Source organism: Xiphophorus maculatus, chromosome 13, assembly GCF_002775205.1.
Source record: "Xiphophorus maculatus strain JP 163 A chromosome 13, X_maculatus-5.0-male, whole genome shotgun sequence".
NCBI classification, from domain to species: Eukaryota; Metazoa; Chordata; class Actinopteri; order Cyprinodontiformes; family Poeciliidae; genus Xiphophorus; species Xiphophorus maculatus.
The window spans coordinates 27,855,737-27,878,557 of record NC_036455.1 but is presented as its reverse complement, the minus strand read 5'-3'; the positions used below and the strand labels follow the sequence as shown (position 1 = coordinate 27,878,557).

Below are 22,821 nucleotides of genomic sequence, written 5' to 3'. Positions count from 1 at the left end.
CTGACATCCAGCTATGAGAGCAGAAATCTGTGCTCCATCACTGGGATGGAGATGAGCACCAAGCACACAAACATACAGGCACAGTTTGCTTGTTTTTTAGTGATGACAATACCTGGAAGCAACAAAAGCCACTAGGACAATGCAAATTTCTATTTATTTGTAAAGTGTTGACTAATGTTAATTTTAACTTTTTCAAATTCTGTGATTTTATCACCAGATTTTACAGGATAGATCAAGAATTTCCCACAGTGTATCATAAGCCTGGCGGGGCGCCAGGTTTTACCTGTACCTCCGCCAGGTTAAGCATTGTTTGTTTACTTATTATAGGTTTTTTAATATACCAGTAATGGCAACAGCAAAGAGGGGTTAAAGAGTCTTGTTAGTAAACGGTTGGAAGCATAACAGCATCATAGTATGGTCAGTATGTGGACACATAGGGAGATTGAGCAGTGTTGTATAGTAACGAAGTAAAAACACTTCACTACTTTACTTAAGTATATTTTGGAGTACTTCATACTTTCCTCGAGTATGAAAATTTTTGATAACTTTCACTTTTACTTCACTATACTTCCGAACTTAATTGCGTACTTTTACTCCGATACATTTTCAATGTGTGGTTTAGTTACTCGTTACAAAAAAGCGAGAGAGAGAAACAAAGTGTTTTGACCCCACCTACTGATTAGCAAGTAGCAGGTAGGCTACCGAACAAAGTCGGTAGCCTACTTGCCTGGGCTTGTTCATCACCTCCAATGGGATACACCTGTTTCGCTTCTCCCATTAAACACAAAGCAAGTCTCGCAATCAGCAGCAGTCACATGGAGGAGGAGACGGAGACCACAACGACTGCAACTACGTCGGACACGGCTCCAGGGGAACCACCAGCTGGTGATGAGAGCCCATGGCCTTATTTAAACACAATATACTCTTCCGTGGGTGTTAAAGATTCGTCGTACCGCATGCAGTTTATGTTATTCCTGCCCGAAGATGTGGAAATTCTATCTTACAAAAACTCCCCGTCCAACTTGAAGAAACACATCGAGGTAACGTCTTATGAAATGGTTATAATCCTCCTGTTTCAGTAACTATAGCTTGGTCACTAGACACTACTGTATTGTGAAATCTTGACCATAAATGAACTTTGTTTGGCATTGTTTCAGTTCCATACGTGGTGTATTTAGCTGAGGCCTAATGTTGACTGTATCAGGCTACCTAGACTCCTCTGTTCAAGGGGGGACAGAAGCCATAGCGATAGCAATTTAGACTAAATTTAACGAATATAGGAAAGGCATGCAAGTTCAAAACCAGGTTTACAGATGCCAATAAGCTGCATTTCCCTCCCAATTCTTGTTTTCTTTTGCATAATGACCAGTTGTGTGCACCACCTACTGACTGTAGCATTGACTGATTCACTGATTTGTGAAGTAGAGTAATCGTAACAGATCTTTTTCTTCATGTTGGCCGCATTTTCTGTACTATTTATTTTTCTCATTTTCAGCACTGACCTTACTTGAAGGGAAAACTTAAGGCTTACAAAAACTTTGTATTTTCTGTCCTGGAGGGTTTACTAAGAAGCTGGTTCAGTTGTAAAGCAGGTTAAGTTAACCTTGTGCTATAGGTAAAGCACCTAATTTTCTTAACTAAATGATGCCTGCAGGTATATCTATTAGCAGGTTTCATTTTGCCTGCACTTGGTTGGGTACATTATTTTAAGTGTATTTGACAAGTTTACCAAAATACAAAAAATGTCATTCAAACTGCATTTGCTTTGTTTTACTTTTTACTTGTACTTTTCATTACATTACTTGAGTACATCCATTTTTACAGTAATTTCCATACTTAAGTACAAGAAGTTTCAGATACTTTAAGACTTTAACTCAAGTAACATTTCGGTCAGTGACTTGGACTTTTACCAAAGTCATATTTTGGAGAGGTACCGATACTTTTACTTGACTCTGAGATTTCAGTACTTTATACAATACTGAGATTGAGGTTCTGTGTATTTTACTCACCAGGACTCAATAACCACTTCCTGTCTCTATCGTTTTAATGCTAACAACTTCCACAAATAAAGTGACAAGTCACTGACAAAAGATCAAAACATTTTCGACACTAATAGAATGAAACAACGAAAGTGGGGAAAAAAAATTATATTTATTTTAATACTATTTTTTTATGCTTGCCTTTTTAAGACTTTACTGCTATTGTTTGGGCATTGTTGATAAAGTCTTCCAGTAGCACAATTAGCTAGCCAAATTTTCCAATTTCCTGTCAACTTTAAACATTTTGAACTCAAAAACATGATGGGTGGTTGGATGATTGCTCTACTACCAGGCAGGTTTTCTAAAGGAAACCAATATATCTTATGTCAACCATAAAAATCTGTAGCTAGAGGACCATCTGCTTAATTGACAAGTTAGGCAAGCAAAATCAGAAGAAGCAGCTCCAAAGTTAAGGTAAGAAACTTTCTGTTAAAAGACAACCATTCAAAATCTGTCCTGTATAGAAGTGTTTTTTTTTTTCAAAGTTATTGCTGAAAGAAACCATAAGATCTCACATTTCCAGTTTGTCACAAGGCATGTAGACATTAAAGTGGTCTGGTCAAATGAGAACAAAGATGTAGTTTTTGGCCTACATATAAGAGTGGTGTGACAACCAACACTGCACATCACCCTGAACACCTCACCCTCAGCATTGACACTGGGGATAAGGTTTAGTGTCCATAAGTACATTAAGCATCCATACATTTGTTTGTAAGACCTTAGCACCTTATGTTAAGGTTTTGCCTTCCAATGTAATGTGTAATATAATCATTGTGTATGATTGGGGTTTTCTGATTGTAAATCTTTAATTTTGATAATCTTTATGAAATGATGTATATACTTTGAAAGGTTTTACCAGATTTGCTATCTAAAGGAGAGCTGTCATTTCTGATCTACAGCCTTCCTTTCCATTTCTCACTTGGTAGAAAGCAATTGCATTTTCAGCACAGGCTATTTTTCAGAAATCTAGGGTCTTCCTAAAGTCCAATAATTCCTTCTATTATTCTTGTGTTACTTCCACTATGAGCTCTAAAACGCCTGGACTGCATAGCACCCAGTTCACCTAAATCCAATCCCAAGATTTTAATCAAACAAGCACAAATTCAACATCTTCAAAACCTTTACAGATGTACAAGGTGTAGTCTGAACAAAAAGGTAAATTTGTTCATTTAAGCAACGCGAGACTGCAGTGGATGGGAGTAGGTAAATGTATCCCTTCTTTACGTAAAGAAGCTTCAACGTTTCAGCTTAAATGTGCTCCATCTTACCTCACCCACTCACAGTTTGGAACAGAAATATAGTGAGTCAGGTCAAACTCTTTCTTTAGGGTCACGCCCACTCAGAGTTTCTGATGAAAACCGGGACCGTGACCCTGACTTCCCATCTGCATACTGATACAGAAGAAGAAGAAGTCAAGAGATTTCTAGTGGAAAAGAAGAATCTATAATTATACAAAGACAGAGGGGTGAGCCTTTCTACAACATTGATTAGCATTAGTATACAAGTTTTAAAAGCCATTTATGATTTTACATTATTATATGTAATGGCTCCTTTGACGGTGATAAACTTGCAATGTACGGTGTCCTTAGAGGCACAATAGATGTCTTTTTCCCTGATGATGAAAGATGGTTTTTAAATCATGCCTTCAGGTCGATCTTTCAGTTTGACAAAATAACAAGGGATCTCAATAATGTCGTTGAGTGACACTATATTAGACCAATACTGAAGCTTTCGTGTTACAACCTTAATACATGTCAGGGCATACTTTCTCACAAAGGAAATGATTCATTGTTAAACTGCAATGTTTTATGATGAATGAGCCATGTGCTAGCTAGATGGGTGGACAGACTGAAGGACGTACAGTATTTGACTGTTGCAAGGTAAAAGCAATGGTCAGTTTAAATGTAGAACAGCATCAACCTCCAGATGAAGAGGAAGAGCCGACCGGTTTCAGCTCAAAGGAACCGTGAAGAACAACAACAACAAAAAACACAGAGACTGAGAAATGGAGTCATAACCAGACAGAAAAATTAGGCAATATCCGACAACACGGTTTTATTAACAAGTTTATAAATTCTGTACTAGACCCAACGCCACGCTGAGCTCTCAAATAACTATTGACAGTGAAGAAAATGAAAGTGTTTTATAAAAAGGAAAGATATCATGGTGGGAAATGGAAACAACCGGAACACCACAAACAGATATGTCACCATCTTTATGCATTATTAAGACTTTTCTGAATAGTATTGGAAGCAAAATGCCAGCAGGGAAAAACCAGCGCAAGAAATAGATAAATAATCCAAATGACAAACACTAAAAAAAAAGAAAAACCTGAGCAGAAAGAGAAGTGACATTAATCTCGCCAGTATAAAATTCACAAAAAGTAAAAATCTCACTATGTCTCTTTAAATTCAGTAAATGCACTACAATCCTGCAGCGGCTATTTTTTGCTGAGAACACATAAATTCTCTGTTTACTGGGTCTTGCGTGGAAGAAAGAAAGTTCAACATTATCGTTTTCTTGAGAGTATTAATACATCATGATGGATGAAACTGCAGAGTTGATTCCAAAGTTCAGTAAAACGAGGGTTTCAAGCTGAAGGTATATACAGAAATAAGCTGTTTCATAAAAAATAAATAAAAAATGCTTCAATTTCTGCCTCTGTGAAACAGGAGGAAGTCACGAGAAATTCCTGTACCAATCCAAAACCTTCAAACTTTAAGCCTCTGCTGCCGATCACGTTCTATTAAAACATATGAGTGACAGGAGAAAACACGAGATGAGCTTCATGACGGCAGGCGAGTTTGCGTCTGGAGCTTGGCAATGATGTTACAAAAGAAAACTGCGGCTTGAAATGAGGCTCTCCGATTATCATTAAGGAGGCACACAAAGCCATGATTCAGCAGCGGGGGGGATTTGCTGTAAATTGCATCGAGGCTACGATGCAGTGGGAAAAATGACACAATAATCCACACCTCCTTAAAGACAATGCTTCAAACGCAATACACCTCAGACAGAAATATCTTTTATTCTCAGCTATCAGCTTTAAGGCATGAGGGGAGACAATCGCTTCAGTAATAGCTGGCTGCTGAATATTTGGATCCGTTTATAGCATGAACCCAACAGAGTATATTCACTATGCATCTATATTTTGGGGGGGATGTTTTTAACATGAATGCAAAATTTTGAATCCCTAACCCTAACCCTACCCTAACCCTGAATATAGACCAATAACTCTGCTTTATATTCTGTTATCATTTTTTCCTCCCCAAAACTCTCTCCTGAGACCAATTTGTCATGGAAAAGTCATCGCTAATGCTCCAAAAAGCAGAGCTCCCACCAAGAAAATGTGGTGATTCTACAGAGCAGTGATAGCCATTATTTTCTATCGCTTAAATATTCTGGTCTGTGGACCAAAGCATGACTACAGTTTGGACTTGTGTTGAGTGTCAATGTTAATTTATCTATGTAGCACATAAAAACAATAGACACCGACGAAAGTGCTTTACTGTTCAATAAAGTGAAGCAAGATAAACACCAATAAGAATAAGAGAACAAAAATATTTTTAAAAAAGAAAAATACATAATAGACTATCATTTTAGCAAAATCTCAAACTGCTAGAAAAACTGCAAAAGGCCGAGCACCTCTGGATGTTAGCATGAATCTAGGTACACTTAAGAGAAACTGCTTGGTCTACTAAAGTGCCATTATTGGAGTGTGGATGTTAAGCAGATTACAGAGACATGATGACGCTCAGCCTTTTACAAGTTTAAAACTAAAGCAATAAAATCTGGAATCAATCAATCAATCCTAAACCAAAACATTAAGCCCATACAGAGAAGCCAGAACTGGAGATGTGCGTTCACATTTATAGCAATTGTTAAAAGACCAGCTGCTGCATTTTGGATGGTTTGTAGATTTCATTCTTTTAAATCATGTTACTGGCAAACACTAAAGAGAAGAAAATTTTAAATGAAACCACCTTTACCAGTGGATTTGTTACACCTATACAAATGTGTTTTTGTCCTTCAAGTAGCTTTTACTTTGTATAACATTACCTAAAGGATCTGATCAATAATTCAATTTAAAATAAAAAAAATCTTAATAATGGTTTAATACTTTAAATACTTTATAGTAAGGATTTTGAAGTATTCCATAAATTTCACCATCAGTTGCAAAAATGGCCACACTAACAAATGATTTTGTGGCCAGATGCCTTAGCTTAGTAGTTACACTTCTTTCAATTGTGAAGGTCAATTAGTTAACAACTCTAGATGTGACTGAAGCACATTTATATTTAAGAACTTAATTTTCAATTTCGCTTTTAGACCTACAGGTTACCACACCTCTTGGTCTGCGTAGGAAATTCCTAAAATAATCCCTTAGAAATAAACACTTTCCTGCGATGAAGGAGCTGCTGTTTTACAAAGCAGGCTCAATAAATCATGTTTCCTTAAAGAGAGCTGGCTAAGACAACATAGGCCTACTTATGTGGTGATACAAGGCTGGTTAACTCAGTAAGTCAACTCATTCTTACTTGATTTCTTTGTGTCCATAAGTAATTGATTAAAAAAATCACATGCGGGGTTCTTCAAGGTTCCATTTGAGGTCCTTTGATTTTAGTATCTTAGAACAAATGAAAGCGTGGATGTATCATAACTTTCTTCAGCTGAATAAATCAAACCTGAAGAGCTTATTTTTGAAACAAAAGAGAAACAATCAAGACCTATAACAGCTAGAAACTACTGAACATGTTTACAGCAGTAAAACGTTTTACTTCAGCTGAGCACAAACTGTACTTCAGAGCTCGACATATACCTGCACCGTCTCCCACCCACAAAAAAGGGGGATTCATTCTAATAGTAATCTGTGATTGATTTGTAACATGACACTACAGGTTGGTGGAAAAGTGGGATTGGCTTACAGTAGTACTCTGAGCCAACAAATTTAAACACAAAATGGTTTTATAACAAGATTTTCTCTGCATTGAGTTTGTTGGAAAGAAAATAGTTTTGCCCGCAGCAAGCAGTCGCCACCAGGTATTTATTTCAGGATGTGTGTTTAAATGGTGTGGGCAATCATTTTCATTCTGCATTATTTATAAAGACAGTTAGTACAGCCTAAGCAGAGTTTGCTTTTGTGTGATATTTACTAGGTAAGCATCTTTCTCCTATTACTTCTCTCTCCCTTAAATATCTCTTGCTTAGTCGTTCAACAAGGATTTAACTTCCCTCTATTGTGTGGCCAGTGGAGCTTCTGTTAAAAAAAGAAAACCATATCTGTATACACAGAGTACAATGCTGCAGTGCAAGCCAAGTAAACACAAGCTTTGGTAACCATTGCGCAGCATTAAGTAAGCTACCATACGCCAATCGCCACAATCAGGCAGAATTGTTTCCTTTGAAGGTTGGGCATAAAGCTGGAAGAACCCCAGAGAACTGGAGATTCTGAAATATCACACTGTGCTTTGCCGTTTACTGACCTTGATCAGACAGGAAGTCCAGCATGGTCTGCAACAGGAAGGACAGGTGGCGCACAGACAGGCCCGGGTTGCCCATGCGGCGGGAGGCGTACACCAGCTCATGCAGCAGGCGCATCTGTACGGCCGCCCAGCCTCTGTGTGTGCCTGGGACAGAGACGACAGAGAGAGGAACACACTCACAGGGCTGCCAAAGATCATTGCCGACACTCTTTAATGAGCTATTTATTTGACTCATTCATTGTAATTTACTCTGTGCATTCACACTAGCCTCATCTGGGCCGCTTTAACTGAACTCTAGTTGGTTTGCCTAGAACGTCCTGTTTTGGTTCTGGAATTTCCCAGCCTTGGAGGAGAACGGTAGCTTTGCGTTTGATTCTTCTCAAATCTTTGGCAGATAATTAGCATCTTTTGACATCAACATGCTTCCTATTTGCAACAAATGTGGTAAAATGTGATTTTTCACTTAATGTGACAAACGTGGGGAAGTTCAAGGTAAGCACTGCGTTTGTCGATATTCCATATCACATCCCTACCAAACAGATTAAATATGTTATTAACTCAGCTGGTTCTGAAGCCCTTTATCTTTCTAACCTTACATCAACAACGCTCCCCGGACCCCCTAAAAGACGCCCTGCTCCGCTCCGTTTTGCTGACTGCTGAGTCACAGAGAGGGAAAGAAAGAAAAACCAGAGGAAAAGATGTGGTGGGAAGGCCAGAGGGTACAGAGAGGGGAGGGAGGACATTTGATAAAGCCATAAATATTTCCTCAGCTTAAACACCATTTCAAATAACATCAAATCATACTTCTGCTGCTCTGCCATTATCAGCACTTTTATCCCCACGGTTGTTATTCTCTCTGACTTCTTTACTATCTGAACAAACTTCACATGTAGTTCCTTTATAAGCATTTTTTCCACCCTATTATAGTGAGACACTGCACCCACTCGGCAGGCTAAAAATAGCTGACTTCTACCTATCTGCCAGAACCAGTGTTTATCCAGCACAGTAATCCACGGGATGCTGGCTCTTCGAAGGCTGTCGCTCTCGCTCAAACACAAAAAAACAGCTTGATTCGCTGGATTTCCAGCCCTGAACGGAGACGTCTGGAAATCCAATTAACACACTGCCAAGATAATGACTGTGCTGCCACAGCCTAGTGGCTGCACTGTCATGCAAACCTCAGTCAAATGCTACTGAGTCCTCAGGCTGCCTCTGATCTGCTGCAGAGAGACAACAAGCCACCACGTTACTCCTCTAGAACAGGGCTGAAACAATTCATCGGATTCATGGAGATAAATCGATTATTGAAATAATCCTTCTAAACTAATTTAGCAATCGATTAATTGTTAACTGGAGATACAGACTCAAAACAGGTCGATTCTTGAAAGAACAGCATAGTCAGAGCAGTAATTAAGTCCAAAATGTACATATACAGTATATGTGCTTATACTGTATATATGTACTATGTACTGTATTATATATAGTTTGAATTTGAGATTAAAAACTTCTTTGTCTATAAATATATTCTACCGGAACTCCTCAAGTGGCAGGGTTAGCTTCACTTGGTTCAAATTCTGTAACAAAAAATCTCATATTAAGCACCTTTTGCTGTCCATTTATTAATTGGTTAATAAAAAAGAAGATAAATAAAAAGAATACTGCACTGTACTGATGTTAAGTCAAGCAGAAAGGACTGAGCGTTCCATATGTTGATGCTAGAAACATTTATTTAGCTGCAGCATCACTAAAGGAATGCTGTGATTGCATTTTATGCAATGAAATGTTCATTTTCTCACTTCATAAAAATAATTTAATTATTAGTTTATATGTAATTTTAATGTAGTTCTAATATTGTATAAAAACCTTAAGTGGTTGAATGAAAAATGTGAAGTATGTGCCGGTTTTTTATCTGAGTAATCGATTAATCGACAGACTAATTACAAAATAATTATTATAATAAAAAAAGTAACTTATTTTTCAGGTGATGACATGATGAGAAAACTGAATGGAAGGTTTATATGAGCTGATGGACTTCTATACTTACCTATTTACACTGCTACATTTTTTTCCTCACTTCAACATCTTCATCCTTTTCAAAATCCCCATAAAAAGCACTGAAGCCTGTTTGCTTTTAAGCGTGTGAATGTTTTTTGCACTAAAACTCCGTCTCTATTTTCTTTTAGTGTCAAGGGAAAGACTCTTGTTGATTTCTGAGGAGGAAGTGTATTAAGAAATGAAAGGACAGCATGACTAAAAGGCGATCGGAATCTTTTACTCATGCCCAATATTATATATCTTTTCATTTTTCAGAATGAACTCGAATATTTTCCCTCAGATTCCATTCATTCCCTGCTCATAAAGCAAACAAGGCCAGAGATTCAAAGTGCATCAGAGAGAGAGATCTCGCTCAGACGGCTCTCTCTTGATAAGATGCGAATCTTTCTGAGTGCCTCTTTTCAATGCGAGTGCCGTCTTTTATAGCTAATGCTTTCAACGGTTTGACTGCAATGAGCCGGGGTCAAGACTCTGTAGAGTCCTGAAGCTGCATCACAAAGGCTTTAACACCGAGAGCCCTCTGAATGCTGACAGCGGATCTCAGCTGTGCCTTTCTCTGAGTGAAGCGGGGGCCAGAACGCACGGCCCACAGCCTCGTGAAACAAAGCTTCTGAAGTCATCGTTCACGACCTCTTCCCCCTACCTTTGCTGAAGTCCTTGGGGTCGAGTGACAGGCTGTATCCGGGCAGAGTCTCCAGCAGCAGCTTGTAGCAGGCCCTCCAACCTGGCTCAGAGATGGTGGGGGCCACGCACTGCATGGCCGCCACGCGCTTGAAGAAAGCCGACTTGCGGTGGAAGCCGATGAGTTCGTAGAGCTCGGACAGGATGCTGTAGCGCTGGATCTTCTCCTCCTCCGACAGCTGCAGTTATACAGAGATAATTAGCATTTAGCAGCTGCAAACTACGCCCTTATGCCATCATTTGAATCATGGTAGAGGCTGAGTGCACTGAAGCGTCATTCTATTTGAAGAAACTCCGGTTTAACCAATCCAGTCCGTTGATCCCCTGCCCTCTATAGTCTGTTCAACTCTTCTTGGGAGTATAGTACCCAAATTCTTTGGGTAGAAATTTCTTTTGGGCAGACTTGGAGAGTCGAAACTCTACGCTCTGAGTCTGCTTTCTGACACCACCGCAGCTGGGAAGAAATCATTAAGTCGAGTTGCCACTTGAGGAGTGGATGAATGTCTGTCAGATGGAACAGGCACACAGACAAGAAGTTAACCCGGACCCTGCAAAGCTGGACTCTGCTTTGCTGCCACAACTGGACTGATGGGTATTTGGATTTTTTTGAGCCTTGTTTCGGACGTTTATCTTTTTATCTTTTGTTAGATGGAAAAAAACAGGGAAAAGAAGATGAGAGAAACAAGCAAAGCAAACCTTTTGAAAGACCTGTTCACTTCCTCGCCTGTGGTGGCGATGCACCAAGAATCACTGAAGGAAACGACACAAAAACCTGTGAAGAAGACCTAAGAGCAACTTCCTTTTTCACCAAATGTAAACAAAAATGGAGTAGCATCAGATTTTAGTGGGTGGAGGTTTTCTCTTCAGCCTTTGGTAAAAGACCACGAGCGATTTCTCCTGCTAATTGCAAACGTTTGTTTGGTTGCATTAACCTGGATTGCTCTGAATTGCAGTTCACTTCCTGCTTTTGGAGCAATCCCCGGTCTGCTTGGCCTTCACAAAATGCATTAGAACCGCAACAGAATTCCACTGAACTGAACAGAGACCAAGGTTTTTAGACGGACCAGAGTTCGCTTTTTCGGTCCACATCAGAGTTCGATTAAGCAGTCAGACCTCCCCAAACAAACTGAACTGTCTAGACCAGGGGTCTCAAACTCCAGTCCTCAAGGGCTGCAGTCCTGCAACTTTTAGATGTGACTCTGCTGCACCACCTGAATAGAATAATTAGGTCATTAAGGCTCTGGAGAACTGATCTACACAAGGAGGAGGTAATTAAACCATTTCATTCCAATGTTTTGTACCTGTGACACATCTAAAAACTGCAGGACAGTGACCCTTGAGGACTGGAGTTTGAGACCCCTGGTCTAGGCAAACAACTAGGGTTCAATTAAAGCAGAATAAACAGGGCAATCGATCTCTGAAGTGGACCAGAAAAACCGAACTCTGGTCTACCTAAAAGCCTAGGTTTCAGTTTGGTTGAAATGAACTCTGGTGAACTTCGAATGATTTTGTGAATGTATATTATAGCACAGGGCATTCTTGTAAAATATAGCCACAATAAAGGTGCAAGTCTAGCTCTAGTGGAAGAAATGATTTGTTGTATTACGCCAAAGACCAAAGAGAAATTCTACAACTTTCTAAAATCTGACGCCACTCTATTTTTGTTTACATTTCATGAAGAAGGAAGATGCGCTCAGTGTCTTCTTCAGAGGTTTTTGTGTCGTTTTCTTCTGTAGTTCTTGGTGCAGCGCCCCCACAGGTGAGAAGGAGATTTTTCAGAGGGTTTGGTTCATTTGACACATTGCAGGGTTAAAGAGAACCACACCAACTGAAGGTAAAACAAATGCTACAACTTTGGTCCCCAGTCAAACTGAGTCCACAATCAGGTGTAAAAACATCCTAAATTATCCTCAACAATCCAGCCCTTTAGATAATCAGTGAGTCAAGCTATATAATAAGTTACGTAAAGCAGGGTAGAATGGGTTTTCTCGCAGTAGTGGGCTCACTGCTGCTGTTGTGGACAACCCACCAGAACCGGTTGGGTTTATTATGTTGTGTGTGTTCCCAGTCAGTGAGCATACCTGTCCCAGGTTGATGTAGACAGCATTCTGCAGGAACTCTGAGGCCTCCCTGGCTCTCTTCTGGATGGCCAGCACCCTGACGGCTTTCACGCAGGCCTCCAGCTCGATCACACCTGCGTTCTTGTACTGTGGGGCATTAAAGGAGGACATGCTTAGTGCTGCTGCAAAAATAAATCACCAGAATTTATTGTTTTGTCCTTAACACGCAGTGGATGCTACACTTATCATTCAAAAAGCAGTATTCCACAGCATTAGATGCTGAGGAATTTTTCATCACCCTTCTCCTGACTGATACTTATGGAAGGCAATTTGAAAAAAAAATTAAAGCCTAACAGGAAGTCATAATTATGAGACAGAAAGTTGTTATTATGAGATTCAAAGCCATAATTATGAGATAGGAAGTCACAATATTGACTTTCACAGTCATTATTATAAGATTCAAAGTCATAAATTTGCCTTTTCGCCTGAAATGGCAACTTCTGCTCTGTTACCGTAATTCACCATGTATTCACAAAGCTAAGAAGAGCTAACATACTATTCTGGTATCTCATAATCACAATTTTAAATCTTATAATTATGATTTTCTCTATCAAAATGATGACTTTCACTCATAATTATGAATCTCAGAATTATGATTGTAACACTCGAAATTACAGAAATGGAAGCCATTTCACGGCAGAAATGGGCTTCCACATATATTTTTATAAAATACCACCATTTTGATTCCTTGTAACTGCTGAAAGCTCTAAAAGCAATCTTTAGTCAAAATGGCTAAAGTGCAAATTTAAGAGAACTCCGAATAAGACAGCTGGATCACTGGCGGTAAATCTGAACTTGCAACATTTTTTCTCAGATTTGTTTGTTTTTGAGGTGGATTATTATGGGTATTTGTCTCTCCGAAGGGAGGGAAAGTCTTTCAATTTATTTGTTATGGTCTGATTTTGCAAGTCCCTAAAACTTGTCTTTTTAGCAGGTGATCAAACTCGTCCGCTCTTGGTCAACATGGCAGAACAGAGAGATGTAAGCCATCGCTGTCAATCACCTCTCAGGGATTTTAGCTTCAATGCGTTGGGAGAAAATAAAAAAACAGCACCAGTTTATCTCAGTCCCATGGCTTTCTTCGACTTACATTCTCACAGTCTCTCCTATTGAAATTCAATTAATATTATATGTCTACATGTTGAAGCATAATTTAATTCATAAGGAATTAGATAAAGGTAGACGGGATGGAGATCAACACAAAATGGAAATGAAAATAATTATAAGACTGAAAACTGCTTCTGAAAAGTAACCCACTTCCAGCAAGTTATGAACAATTTCATTAAAATTATTAGTAATAATATATATATGGTTTGTAGACACAAAGCACTGCTTTAAAGAGTTATCAGCATGAAAGCTTTGGTTTACATCCTCTAATTGTTAATAGAAAGTCAGATCTATCTGTCCCATTCGGCCTGAGCCAGTCAAAATCTGTCCCCGTCTGCTAATGCAAATATACATCATACAATACTGCCCCCTACTGGGAAGGATGAATACAGACAGTCATGCTGACATGATGCAGCATGGCTTCAAGAAATCAAGAAAATTTATCCGCATAATGAGGGATCGCTGCGAGTTTTATATCAAAGCCTAGATTATAACAAACCTGGGATCTTAAAATTTAGTTTGCAGAGGCAGAGTTTTCATAAGAACACACAAAACTAATTTTTATGGTAATAATAGAAGATGTTCTTTCTAAAGTGCTTAATATCACTTAAACCAGGGGTTAACTGTGGCTCTTATGAAACCAAATAGAAAAATTTTATTTACTTTTATATAAATGTTATAAGATGCATGTGATTATGTATGTTTTTATTCAATATCTGCATATAACAACAACAAAAGGTCACCAGTTTTACAAGTCTTATTTATTTAAGGGAAGAGCTCACTCTACTGAACTTATTTATCAAAATTAATGCTTTTTTTTCCTTTGTTAAATTTATACGATTCATTCTGTTCTAAAATCTGAAAATAGAAATAATAATACATTTTTCCTTTCATTTTATTAGAGCTCAAAAGCAAACATTTCACTAGTTCATATACATTTATCTTTTTTGCAGCTCTATACAATATTTATTTTATAGCAGCATTTGATTACTTCTAATTTAAACCTTTCATATTTTACATTATAAACACAAATTTCAAGGAATTTTCAGGAGTTTTTATGTGATAAAGCAACACAAGATAATGACTAATTTTGCACAGGAAGAAAAATGACATGAAATGAAATATTTTCAACATTTTTCTACAAATACAAATCTGAACAGCATGATGTTTTTGTATTCAGTCCGCTTGAGTCGAAACTCTACAAAACAATTTTCACTGAAGTCAAAGCTGCATTCTCTGCAAATCTAGACATTGTTTTTATTGCATTTTCTTATTTGAAAGGTTTGCGTTAAACTGTCATATTTATTCCCAATAAAACACTTTGGTGTGTTTTTTTATGTACCTTTCCATAATAGGAGATGGCCTCTTTGTATTTCTCAATGATGTCCTCCGGACTCAGGCAGTTCTTTGCTCGTCCAATCTCTGTGCTGGTGTCGGCACTGATGCCATTGGCCGTCAGGGCACCTGCACCCAAAACGAGACGCAATAAGATTATTCGAAAAAAAAAAAGTTTAGAATCTCAGCTAATCTGCTGCGTTAACACCAAGGAAAGCAATGAGGAGAACTAAGAGCGCAACTGCCAGAGTGACATGCGTAGCCCACATATTAAAACTAATCAAATGACTGCAAAAACAAAAAGAAACTACCCCAGTAAAATTAAGACCCACACACACACACACACACACACACACCCAATCCTACAGAAGAAGGTGACCAGAACCAACTCAGAAACTATTTAAATTACAAATAAAATAAAATACAAAATAAAAATAAAAAGACTAAATCTAAACCAATCCCAACTCTAAATAAAAAAGGAAAGAATGTAAAACTAACGGTGCCTTTTAGAAGATGGCTAATGTTTGTCAAAAAAAAAACATCCAGCTAAAATGTTTTCAAAAGCTAATTCAAAGTGAATAAAGTAAAACGACTAGATTGCAACACTCAGAGTTCAGACAGAAGGTGTGTCCATAGCAACAGTGTGGCATTGCTATGTCACACCACACCAATATTTCTAACCTCAACAGTAAGCAACGTTTAAAGAGAAACTTAGAGTTTGCACCACAGGTGTTGAACCATCAACTCCGGGTGTTTAAAAGAGTTATGTAACCTAAAGATTTCAGAAAAATGCTGTTTAAATGTAAGAAATTTGCAGGCTTTGTGGGGTTTTTTTAAAGTCAAAGAAGAATGTAAAATATGAAAATACTCAATAAAGCGTCTGCTTAAAATACACTCAGAACTGTGATGCAGAATACAAAGAAGCAATGAAGTGAAACTGAATATTAACCAAAACACCAGAGCTGTTGAAAACAAAAAGCATGCGAGCGCGTGCAAACCGAAGGACTACAGTGTGTAGAGCAGCTACAGTGGTTAAACAGTCAGTCCATACCTGGGTCAATGAGAACCTCCTGAGCCCCTATAGACAGAGAGAGAGAATGCAGATTCACTCCATGACACAAGGCGCAGTGTTAGCGGAGTTAGCAGCCACATCCTGCTTTATGCCTGCTGCTGCTGCTGCTGCATGCTAGCTCCACCGTTTTCATAATGTTTCAATATAATAGCTTAAGGTAAACTCAGAGGAGACGATTCTGTCCTCACGTTAACTTGTCTGCTCTAAAATTTCTTGAATATGAGTTGAATATTACTACTCTTTGATGGTCAACTATTTTTAATGAGCTGGTACATAAAAAAACAACATCTTTTTAAAACTATGCAAGTCATAACTACAATGGAAAATTCCAGAAAAGTTGGGGAAAGAACAGACAAAACAAAAGAGCAAAGAAACGTCTGAACGAAAGAACTGGAAAAAACAAAGGAAGGAACAGAAAGAGTGAACATAAACAACAAACAGATGAAGGAAGAAATGAACAAAGGAAAGAAATGAAGGAACCAATAAAGGAAGGAAGGAAAAAACGAACAAAAAGAAAGAATGGAAAGAATAGATGAAGCAGGGAACGAACAAACAAATGGCGACTGGATGGATTTAGACAGTGGAACTCTGGAAACATATTTTCCAAATTCTTTTTCTACACCAATTCAGACCTGGAAAACACTGAGGTCAAATTTAAAATTTCATACCACGTAGAAATCCTGTGTACAAATAAACTTAAACTCAACAGCAAGCTGATACACGACATTATTCTGATGTTACTGTGAACAAAGAAAAATACCATCAGTTTAATATCAGTTTTTTTTCTGTAACTTCTTACGTTTGCTTAAAATATGTACATGATTACCATTAAAGATAGCAGAGTTAATAGCATGTTAATTAAAAGGGAACGATGGCACAACATTGTTAAAGTTTAAATTAGCAATCAGTAGGAGAAAACACACACATTTCAGCATTTAAGAAAGCTTAAAGTGAAGCCAAGCAGTTTAGCTGAGCAAAGCTCCGCCAGCCAGCAGATCCATTCGGTTTCTGTGAGTCACTCAGGAGAGCCGGTGTTTCCCGTTTTCAGCCCAGTGGTTACCTGGTCTGTGGCGTTTGCCCACGTCGGCCGGCTGGGAGATGCTAGGCTTACGTGCAGCCATCTTTCCCGCTGTGCCTCCCGGGTAGTGGAAGATGACAGAGGCTGAACATAAGCCTTCCAACGCAGCTGCAAACAAAACCACAGGTGCACAGATTCTGGGATCTGACAATCGGTTTTTTGGTTGTAAAGTGACTAAGTACGAAAAAAAAAAAACACATCTGAGGAGTATGAGTACTTTTGCAAGCCACTGTATGTGAAGAGCAAGTTGGTGTCCAAAAAGGCATGTCAAACCATTAGGGGAGATAACTATTTCTTTTAGCTGTGCACATCTGTAGTAAGTTAAATATTATCTGACACTGAATTTTCTTTAAAAGATGGCTTGGGTCAAAATATATGGATATTTGTCATGGGTTTGACAAATGTGTCCGAATTCAGGGTCTGCATCCTTCGAAGGACGGATTTGTAAGCCAATTACGTCACAGCCTGGCGACAAGGCCTGTCTGAATTTGAAGACTCCTTCACATGCGTCCTCGTTTTCTCCAGATTTGAAGGATGGGTCCGGTGTATTCTTCAAGGCCCATCATGTCCCAAAATTTATTGCGGGTCCCAACCGGGTGTTCAGGCGGCAAATTATTTTTCTTATATTACACTTTAAATAACACAATGTGATTTTGTACAACGTTTTTAGGCAACAATGTACGTAAGTGTGTAAGTCTCAAATATCTGCTCAGTTCACCAAAACATAACCTGCTCTGACACGTCTGCTCCCGCTGCGTTAACAGCCAGCTCCCCTCGCCAGCTGCCAGCTGGCCGGGCGCTTCAGGTTCGGTACAGCGGAGGAGAAGGCCTGACTACCGGCACGTTGTTTTAAAAACCCCCGCTAGCTTTCCCCAATGAGTGGAAGTTAAACACCGATATTATTCAGACAGGTAATATCTAATTGTAAAATGTTTGGTTTACTAAAGCATTTAATTTATTCTTGAGCAAGTCGCTTTGATTGATTAAAAGTTAAGCCTTCAAACATACTAGTTTTATTTAACTGTAATGGCTTATCTGAGATTCGGAGAGTATTATATTTGAAAATGAATAATTTGCTTATATTTACTCGTGGTAGAAATGTGCAATACATGTTTGAACATTTTAGAATCAAATTAACAGATTTCTTTTATTACTATGGAACAGACTTTACTATAAAATGTGAAGAATAACACAGAAATCAGGAGTAATACAAGACTAAAGAACAAACTTCAGTTCCGTTGTTTTTTTTTTCTTCGCCGCTTTCTGCTTCATCCTGTCATGGTTGCTAGGCAACATGAGTTACGCTGAAGTGGGGGTGGGGACAGTTGGTGATGGTTAGACCTGTCCGAATTCACAGCTTTTCTCTTCCGGTCTTAGTTTATTCACGGCCTGGGAAGGATGCAGGATGCTTAAGTCAACCAGCTTTGACATCACATTGATTGCTCATTTGAAAAAAAAATAACTCAAATTTAAGACTGGACGGCTCATCTGGTGTCCTACAATCAAGCACAGCAAAAATTGACATTTCTGGTATTTGCTTGTGGCTCTTGGCAGCAGATTTGAGTTTCTCATGCTGCACATTACTCTCTATAACTTTACCCCCCTTTAGCGCCAACCTTAAGTGTTGTTGGGGGGTTTTTTGCACAGAATGCAAGAAGCCTTAAATGAGTGGGCAACAGAAGTGAGCCGGTGGGGAAAACAAACTTCGTCCAGAATAAAATCAATGAAAGTGCACTTTGTCACGATGGATGCAAAAGGCTAGCTAGCTTCCTTTTCAAGCACCCTGTGTTTTATTTTTCTACATAATATTTTGCTGGAAATAAATTTGGAAAAAAGGAGAAAAAGGAAGCTAACTAGATGTACCCTAAAATATCCTTGCTAGCAAGCATGGAAGGTCTTTTAGCAGCTTTGGCCTGACAGAAAAGTTCCCTGTCAAAAAACTGAATAAACAAAATTAGATGGTCCTGCCACAGCAAAATTTAAGACCTGTAATTAATGTGTTTAAGGCAAAATTGCTTTTTCATAAATATAAGATATCTGAAGACTTTCTTAGGATGTGAGGACAAAAAAAATGTTTAGGCTGATGCTTACCACCAAGCCAGAGGAAATCGTTGACTCCCCTGAGCAGCTCCACAGCCATGTGGTAGTGGACCAGCGCATCTTGCAGCATCCCCGCCTGCAGGCACAGGTCCCCGACATGCTTCCTCATCCGCCCCTGGCAACGCTTCTTGTAATGCCTGGGGAGGGAAGTGACAGGAATGAGGAGGGAAAACGTTTTTAGAACCGCTGCCAGATGAACAAGGCGCATCAACATCTTTAACAAAAGTACTTCTTTTGGCTCCCAGTTACTCTAGAAACGATGTTCTGAGTTCGTATAGGTGAAATGAGTTGGTTGGAGACAGGACAGGAGTCTTTTCTGTCGGCTAAAGTGTGATCTGGGCGACAAGACAAGGCACGAGGTACTCTGTGACTCGTCGGTTTCTGTTGGAGGGAAGAAGAAGGGAGCAGATTCACCAGGATACAAGGGAAATGGAACTACTTTCATAAAATATGTAGGGAATTATGCAGGACGCGTAAGCTCTTCACAAACACCAGGAAGGTCAATGGAAGAAAATGAAGTGGCTCAGCAGGTGGCTAAGAGCTAAAGAGGAAATGCATAATAGAGAAGTAGGAGTGTTAAAACACAGACTCTAAATAAAAATCTTTCAATTTCAAACAGGCCCAGCTGGATAATTAAAACAATACATGTGTTTTAAAAATGAAATTAAATAGTGAGTTATTGTTAGATCATGAGTTTACATTTTCGGAGGTCAGTGCAGCTATAGATTATACATAGAGACATGAGATGCACCCATCCAAATGCAGTTTCATGATCTAGAATATCCTCATAAGATAGGAACAATGTGAGCAGAATGTGCCATCAGCTAGACCACGGCTGTCCAAACCTTTTGTCACGTGGCTCAAAAGGACTCATGGGCCAAAGAACAATGCTTTTTCCTTTTCAACAATTAATTAAGCTGTGATATTTTAGCTAAACAAATACAATAGTCTGATTAGTTTTGGTGGAAAGGGGCGAGTAAATAATTTTAGACTCAAAAATGTTAAAAGATTTTACCGGTGTGCTTCATTCAAAGAAAGACATCCAGTTTTCAATTATTTTAGAAAAGATTTTTGACAAAAAAATATCTTAGAAAACGCTGTGTACATTTAGGAAAGCTTGATAAATGAATGAAAAACTCCTTTTGATGGAGCAAAGTTTGTTTTTAGGAAAAAATCATATTATAAACCTTGCAGGAGAAAGTAAAAAAGCCGAATACATCTTTAAATAAATATGTATGCGTCTTTATTTAAAGATGCATACAACGCTTCAGGAAAAAGCGTTGGCAGTGACACAAATAATGTAGCGTTTCGTTTTTTTGCTGACATCATTTTAGATTACAAACTTATGTGATGCATTTTACTCATGTCAAACAGCTGTGCAAGCTTGAAAAGTTAACATAATGTCTAAAAAGCCATCAGCTCACTTCATTTCAGTGTGTTCCTATCATTAGCACAGGTGCAGCTCTTTCTAATTAGCAGACTAATTAATAAAATATAGCTGTGAAGAAAACCCTGCAGTGTTTTATTGTTTTGTTTTTTATCAAAATTGCCTCATAGTGCAGAAGAATTCTGCATAACTAAGTGAAAATGTCCAAAGTTTGTTCTAAAGATGGACAGCTTGCTGAAGACAAGCAGAGTCTGTCCTGTGGTCTGATTAGCCTTCACCAATTATTATGCAGGCCAATAAATGAATTGTACAGATACACTTTGGAAAGAGTAGAAATTGTGACACAAAGTAATAATGCGATGCAAAAATATGCATAATGTGAGACATATTTGCATGAGACAATTGGAGTGGGATTTTAAGAAGCTTTCATCGTCTTTTTGAAATAAATATGAAAGGTTTGGGTTAATTATTACGGTAATATGACGTTTTTGTTTGTTTTCTTCTTAATCACTTTTTTTCTCCTCTGACATTTTACTTGTTCAAAACAAATAAAGGTGCTGCCACTTATTTGGTTCAAGTGGTATCAAGCGTGTGCAGCTGCAACCAGGTGGAAGGAGCGTCTTGCCTACAGTCAAGCACGGCGGTGGGAGTATCATGGTTTGGGACTGTGGGAAGCTGCAGCGGAAAATGATGGCAGCCACACAAAATATTGACACTTTGGGAACGATTTGGACATTTCCACTTAGGGGTGCACTCGCTTTTGATGCCAGTGATTTGGACATGCAAGCCGTATGCTGACTGCTTTTTGTCGTGTCAAAGTGTCTTCAGTGTGTACTCGTTTTTGCAAGATGCTGCGTACGAATAAAAGAGCTACGTTGGGTCAGGAGTCAGGGAGGAGCCAGGCATGGACCGGTTCAAGGCATGGACAGGTTTTCAAAAGTTGACAATTCAACTTTCAAAAATTTAAATAAATAAAATGTTCACCATACCATTTCTAGGGAAAGTGTGTAAGTAACTGGAGTTTTTTCCGGCTGTATGGATCATACAGTGATGAAGTACTGACCCTCCCTCACCTGTTGCTGCGCCATGCTAATCAGCCAACTTAAAAGGAGACGACTACACTGCAAAACCAAACAGGTGTACATCCATACAAGTGCCTGAAAAAATACAGAGGTTGTCGATTTGATAAGTTTAGTTCATGTATCATATTAAAATAACAATATATAAAATGTTTAAATAGTTTTATAACTGTGATAACCAATAAGATGTATTATTTTAGAAGCACTATATGGTGCACATTTTGCTCTACTAGCAAAAATATCTAGATTGTGATCTACAGGCTCCTATAAAAACTATTCACCCCCTCAGTTGCTTTACACTTATTGTTTTACATATCAATCATGATCAACAAAATTAGGTGCTTTTATGTCAAAGTAAAAATGGATTTCTATAAAGTAATGAAAATATGTAACATAAAATAAGTGACCACGTGACTGACCTAATTCAACAGAGGTCCAACCAAATGGCACTAGTGGTCTCACAATGAGCGGAATGACTGCAATAAAACTGGTTTTCACTTTGATATTAAAAGGTTGGGATTTTTTACTCAAAATAGTAATAATTTTGTTGATCACAATTGATTTGTAAAAGCAGTAAAAGGAGTAAAGCATCCAAGAAGGTGAATAAATTTCAAAGGAACTGCATTTGGGTTCATATTTTTGCAGCAGTAACATGAAAGCTGGATTTCTTACATAAGCTCATGGCGCCCTGAGACCTCATACCGGCCCATGCCTCAGCAGAGCTAACATCTGTGGGGGAAGTGATTCACTTATGGAGTCCAAGATCTCACCTTTTCACTCCCAACAATAAACTCACGGGACAGTATGGAAGAAAAGAAAAAAGAAGAATAAAGCAGGACAAATCAAACAAAAACAAATGCAGAAAAACAAACAAAAAAGGCATATTTTTAGAAAAAAAAAAGATGCCTGACGATTTTTGAAAATAAGAGGTTGACATAAAACACAGACAAGATTAAAGACATCCAGCTGAAAGTTTTGGTGTCCTGATACAATTTTCCACTTCCGATACGATACCGATATCAAAGCTTTGAATATTGACCAATACAGAGATTGATCCAATGCGAATCATACCTAATTTTATTACTTACTTTTGCAGTGTGGAATGTTAGAAAAGGCTCGTCAACTAGCCCTTTGTTGAAAGACAATTTTGTTTACAGACTTTATAATTCATTTTATTTGTCGTTTCTGTTGTTTTATTTATTTTTGGATATTTAGAATGTCTTCCAGTTCCAGTGTAAAATGTTCATTTGAATTTAAAGTTTATTGATGTTTGAAAATGTGTCAT

At 38.4% G+C, this 22,821-nt stretch overlaps 1 protein-coding gene across 2 annotated transcripts in view; it reads right to left on the bottom strand.

Annotated features, from left to right (window-relative positions):
• trappc9 (trafficking protein particle complex 9) overlaps positions 1-22,821 on the bottom strand; it is a 214,892-nt gene that overhangs the window by 190,441 nt on the left and 1,630 nt on the right. The window contains exons 3-9 of one of the 2 annotated variants that reach the window (XM_023345160.1): positions 19,062-19,207; positions 16,953-17,078; positions 15,872-15,898; positions 14,828-14,949; positions 12,340-12,465; positions 10,221-10,437; positions 7,523-7,666 (exon numbers count right to left, since the gene is read on the bottom strand). In XM_023345160.1, coding sequence (XP_023200928.1) covers positions 7,523-7,666; positions 10,221-10,437; positions 12,340-12,465; positions 14,828-14,949; positions 15,872-15,898; positions 16,953-17,078; positions 19,062-19,207 — 908 coding nt within the window. The remainder of the gene's footprint in view (positions 1-7,522; positions 7,667-10,220; positions 10,438-12,339; positions 12,466-14,827; positions 14,950-15,871; positions 15,899-16,952; positions 17,079-19,061; positions 19,208-22,821) is intronic. The other variant, XM_023345161.1, reaches the window with a different exon arrangement.